Raw genomic sequence first — 5,566 nt, 5'->3', positions numbered from 1 at the left:
AACCCTAGTTTTTGTTCCATAACATTTGGTGCCATCAGTGAGAAGACAACAACAACCATGGTGAACACACGGAGTAGAACTAACAGTGGAACGAGCGATTCAAACCCTACGAGGACACTCTCATCCTCCATTGAGATCTCAGTGCACTCAACCTATGCCACACTTAGCGGAGGAATTCTAGTAGTGACTAATGACGCCCAGACTCAAAGGACAAATCCCTCAATTCAAGATCCGCCTCAAGGGACGAATCCCCCAACTCTTCAAGGGACGAATCCCCAATTTCAGCAACTACAAACAACGATAAACACTCAGCCCGTTGGGTATAAGTACTCAACGATCGTGATTCCAGGGACTACCAACCCACCTTACGTGATGTCACTATACCCTAAGATTATAGGAAATAGTCTCTCAAATCAAGGCGCAGGACAGGGGTGGATGCCCCAAAACATACGTGACTTGGCCCCCATCCCCGAAAATCAAGAATACTTTGGACCCTACTCTGCTATAGACTCCGACTCATCGGATGAGGAAACCGCTCCAAGAAGGAGATACCCTGGTAAGGAGCCAATGCCAAGTGGCTATCAACAGTGCAGAAGCACCCAAGGAATGATTCCCTAAGATGTACAAGAGAATATCAGGGCTCATGAAGCTAAGATCCAAATATTGAAGCGTGATCTAGAGATGTATCAGACACCAAGACCCCATTCTGCAACAAAACTGAAGGATTTTCCTCCCATCATAGACCTAGAAGGTCCAACACCAAGGCAAAGGGTTGTCCCCCCAAGGGCTAATCCGAATGACTTGATGCCCTTAGGAGATCCTGATGATCCAAACCCTCAATTCACTAAACAGATTATAAATGCCCACATCTCTAAAAAGTGTAAGATTCCCACCATCAAGGCATATGATGTGACTGGCGACACAGCTAATCATGTTAGGATGTTCTTTAACGCCCGTAAACAATACTATTAAGTGTCGGGCCTTTCCTCAAACCCTGTCAGGTATGGCTCAAAGATGGTCTAGCCGTCTATCCCCAATTCAATTGGATCCTTCAGAGATCTGATCCAGGTCTTTATCAATCTATTTATAAGTGGCAGAGTACACGAGAAGAGCTCGGCTTCTCTCACGGGTCTTGTACAAGGAGCGAAGAGTCCCTTAGAGACTACCTGAACCGGTTCACAAAAGAGGCCCAGAAGGTCTCGGATCTTGATGATAAGGTGGCTATGATAGCCCTAAAGCAAGGGACTAGGGATGAATTCTTCAAGATGCCCCTGTCCAAATGCCCCCTAAAGCATGTTGCAACTCCATGATAGGGCTGGAAGTATATCAAAGTGGATGAAATTATGAAGAAGGCGGTGGTGAATATTGAACCTGTGGGCAACAAGAAGCAGAAGACGGATCAAGAGTATGATGTCAAGGACAAGTATCCTCGAACTGGCAAGAACTAAATTGAACATCTAAGAATAATTAACCACCAAGATTTACTGAGTGTGAAAGGTTGAACGCTTCAAGGAGCCAGATCCTTTTGGAAATTGAGAAGGATAAAGAGTTCATATGTTTGTAGATAATTAAAGGATGAGATCAAATATCTAATACGAAAGCTCGGGCAGTTCACCAAGGGTGAAGAGGTCAGAGGCGAGAAAAGAGATAACGATCGAAGAGATGATGATTGAAGGGGCAACGACCGAGATCGTAACCTACAACCCCGAGGGTCAGTTTTCAACATGATCTCAAGGGGTCCAACAACCATTGGGACAACGACGAACTCTCGAAAGGCCTATGCCAGGGAGGTGATGAGTATAGTTGGAGATGCACCTAAATGTGCTAAGACTGATATGATACTTGAATTCGGTGACCCCGACCTTGAGGGTTTGAAATTTCCTCAGGACAACCCTTTGGTTATTACACCAATCATTGGGAATTGTCCCATCAAGAGGGCCCCAGTCAAAAATGGAGCTTTCATGGATATTCTATTCCATGACACGTTTCTATGGATGGGGTACAATGACTCTCAACTTACCCCTTCAGACGCACCCATCTACGAATTCAATGGAGTAAAGTGATAAGTTGAGGGAGTAATACAACTTTTTGTGACTAACGGCAATGAGCCAAGAGAGGCCATGCAAATTTTAAACTTTCAGGTTATGATGGCATCCTCAACCTACAATGAATAGGAATTCAAACGTTCAAGACCGTGCCCTTAACCTATCATATGGTACTCAAGTTCCGAACCAGAAACGGTGTCGGAGAAGAAAAAGGAGATCAGAAGATGGCCTGAAGTTGCTATGTTGCAGCACTTAGGCCCGTTGAAACTGGGAGGCGGGTTCTCCCCATAGAAGACATGAATATCTGCGAGAATGAAGAACTTTAGGGGAAGCCAACCGAGGACTTGGTCCCAATCCCCCTAGACCCTTTAGACCCAAATAAGGTCACATACATTGGAGCATCTATGGACAAGCCTTTAAAGGGTCAATTTATTACATTCTTATAAGAGAACAGTGATGTATTTGCTTGGACAGCAGCTAACATGCCTGTAATTGACCCTGACCTTATAACTCATAAATTGAAAGTTGATCCAACTCGAAAGGCTGTAAAGTAAAAGAAGAGAACTTATGCCCCTGATAGGATGGAAGCCATCAAACAGGAGGTCGAGAAGCTCCTAGAAGCTGGATTTATTGAGAAGGTACAATTTTCCGAGTAGTTGGTTAACCCCGTGATGGTCAAGAAAGCTAATGGGAAGTGGAGGATGTGCATCGACTTAACTGATTTGAATGATGCATGCTCAAACGACTGTTATCCCCCTACCTAGGATGGATACCATGATCGATGCCACTGCTGGACACAAGATGCTAAGCTTTATGGATGGCTTCAGCGGATACGATCAGATCAAAATGCATAAAGATGACACCCACAAGGTATCTTTTATAACCGACTTTGGTATCTTTTACTATATTGTTATGGATTTTGGACTTAAGAATGTAAGAGCCACTTACCAGAGATTGGCTTTTGGACTTAGGAACATGTTCCTCCCATCTAATTGGAAATACCATAGAGGTCTATGTTGATGACATGTTGGTCAAAAGTCTAGTGAAGGGCGATCATATTAATCACCTCAGAGAGGCATTCAAAGTGTTGAGGCACTATAAGATGATGTTAAACCCTGCCAAATGTGTCTTTGACATTGAGTCTGGAATTTTTTTCAGTCACATGGTCTCGAAAAGAGGAATCGAGGTCAACCCCGATAAGATCAAATTCATCCGATATATTGAGCCACCACACTCCATAAAGGACGTCCAGAAGCTGACTGGATGAATTGCGGTTCTAGGAAGGTTTATCTCCAAGTCTGGAGACAAATGCTTGCCCTTTTTCAACACCCTGAAGAAGGTAAAAAACTTTGAGTGGATAGCTGAGAGCCAAGAGGCCTTTGAGCAGCTAAAAAAATATATGAGTGAAGCCCCGTTGTTGGCCAAACCTAGTTCTAAGGACATCCTTTACTTGCATCTCGCAGTCTTTGAGCAAGCAGTGAGCGCAAACCTAGTAAAGGAAGAAAAGAAGGTTTAGAAGCCTATCTATTATGTGAGAAAGGTGTTCCATGAAGCTGAGCTGAACTACTCTGTTACCGAGAAATTTACACTTTCTTGATAACAGCCTTGAGAAAATTGCGACCATACTTCCAGGCCCACAAGATCGAAGTCTTGATGGACCAACCTTTGAGGAATATCCTTCATAGCCCAAAATCCAGTGGAAGGCTCATCAAGTGTAATTGAGTTAGGAGAATTTGACTTCATAAACAAGCTCTGAGCAGCCAACAAGGCTCAGGCCTTAGCAGACTTCATGGTCGAATATTCTATTAGCGACCAAGAATTTGGGGGCAAGAGATAGTAGCCCATAGTAGCCCCTGAGGGAGAAGAGAAAGAGAAAGATGAAGATTTGACACTGGAAGAATATTGGGTTCTCCATTTTAATTGATCATCCAAAACAAGATCTAATGGTGTAGCCTAGTCTTGCAAAGCCCTGAATGGTTTATGATTGAGTATGCTTTGAAGTTGTACTTCCCAACTATGAACAAAGAAGCAAAATATGAAGCTTTAATAGCCATCTTAGGCTTACCTAGAGCCATGAGAGCCAAGAATCTTAAAGTTTTTGGAGACTCAAGACTTGTTGTTGCTCAAGTTAAGGGAGAGTTTGAGGCTAAGGATGACACAATGGCCAAGAACCTAATAATCATGAAAAGTATACTAACATATTTTGATGAATGGTACGCTGAACATGTTCCGAGAGAGGAGAACACCATGACTGATTCCCTATCTAAGTTCACCTCATTTGAAATTGAGAACTATCCAAGAAGTATCTACTTCCAAGTATTGAAAACCCCTGCCATACATGTCATAAATTTTGTAGCACCAATTGGTGTGGCGAGTTGTTGGATTGATCAAATCAAGACTCACATTGAGACCAGATGCCTCCCCGATGATGCCCAGGAGACACACAAGTTGTCGGTGAGAGCATTGAGATATTCTTTATTCGAAGGCCTTGTGTACAAAAGATCATTCCTCATTCTATACCTGAAGTTCCCGAGAACTCTTGAAATAGAGGAGGCGTTTAAGGAAACCCATGAAGGGATTTGTGGACAATACTTGGGGGCATGGCCCTCGCTTACAAGACAACTCTATTGAGATTCTATTGGCCAATAATGATAGCAGATGTAAAGGCTTATGTAAAGAAATGCGATAGATGCCAGAGGCACGCTCCTTTAGTACGACACCCCCCAGAGAGGCTTACATCTATCAGCACACCCATCCCTTTTGTAATGTGTAGAATGGATACACTTGGTCCCTTCCAGTAGCATCGGGACAGAGGAAGTTCATCGTGGTAGCCATAGACTACTGCACAAAGTGGACAAACGCTAAGGCACTGGCCAAGATAACCACTCAACAGATTTTCCAATTTATGTGGGAGAATGTGATATGTAGGTTTGGAATCCCATGCATCCTTGTTACGAGTAATAGGTGATAGTTTGATAATGAAGAGTTCAAGGAGTACTATAATGATAACATCATAGAGCATAGCTTCACCTTGGTTGTACATCCGTGGGAAAACAGAAAAGGCAAAAGTTGCTAATCAAATTATCTTTGATGGACTTAAGAAAAGGGTCGAACGCTCAAGGAACACTTGGGTGGATGAACTACTGCCTATACTATGGGAATATTGTACCACCTGCAAAGTGATAACTGAAACTACCCCAATCATGATGGCTTATGGAACCGAAGTTGTGATACCTGTAGAGATCACCCACGGATCACCCAGAGTTTGAAGCTTATGAATAGGAGACCAATGAAGAAGGCATGAGGCTCACTTTTGATCTTATTAATGAGGTATGAGATGAAGCCAATGTCCACAATACAGATCAACAGAGAGCCTCCCTATATTACAATAAAAGGGTTAAGGAAAGGTTTTTTTAGCAAGGAGACTTGGTCTTAAGGAATATTGAGGCATCGAGACTCGGGTAGAGAGCAAAGCTAGCCCCTAACTGGAAAGGGCCTCATAAAGTCAAGAAGACATTAGG

The 5,566-nt window shown here is 43.2% G+C and overlaps 1 protein-coding gene across 1 annotated transcript; it reads left to right on the top strand.

The window, feature by feature from the left end:
• The first annotated feature begins 2,810 nt into the window (after positions 1–2,810).
• On the top strand, positions 2,811–4,676 carry LOC141690863 (uncharacterized). The gene is made up of 2 exons (XM_074495620.1): positions 2,811–2,915; positions 4,047–4,676. The coding sequence occupies exons 1-2, from the start codon at positions 2,811–2,813 to the stop codon at positions 4,674–4,676; spliced, it is 735 nt and encodes a 244-aa protein (XP_074351721.1).
• The last annotated feature ends 890 nt before the right edge of the window (positions 4,677–5,566 follow it).

The sequence above is a fragment of the Apium graveolens genome, chromosome 10 (assembly GCF_009905375.1).
Source record: "Apium graveolens cultivar Ventura chromosome 10, ASM990537v1, whole genome shotgun sequence".
Taxonomy (NCBI): domain Eukaryota; kingdom Viridiplantae; phylum Streptophyta; class Magnoliopsida; order Apiales; family Apiaceae; genus Apium; species Apium graveolens.
Note: the sequence above shows the minus strand (reverse complement) of the source record. Positions and strands in the feature narration are given on the sequence as shown.

Bases quoted from the DNA above. Each gene is read 5' to 3' on its own strand.
- LOC141690863 (XM_074495620.1), top strand. From the start codon at position 2,811: ATGGATACCATGATCGATGCCACTGCTGGACACAAGATGCTAAGCTTT. The intron at 2,916-4,046 runs GTATCTTTTATA...TATGCTTTGAAG, and splicing joins ATAAAGATGACACCCACAAG to TTGTACTTCCCAACTATGAA.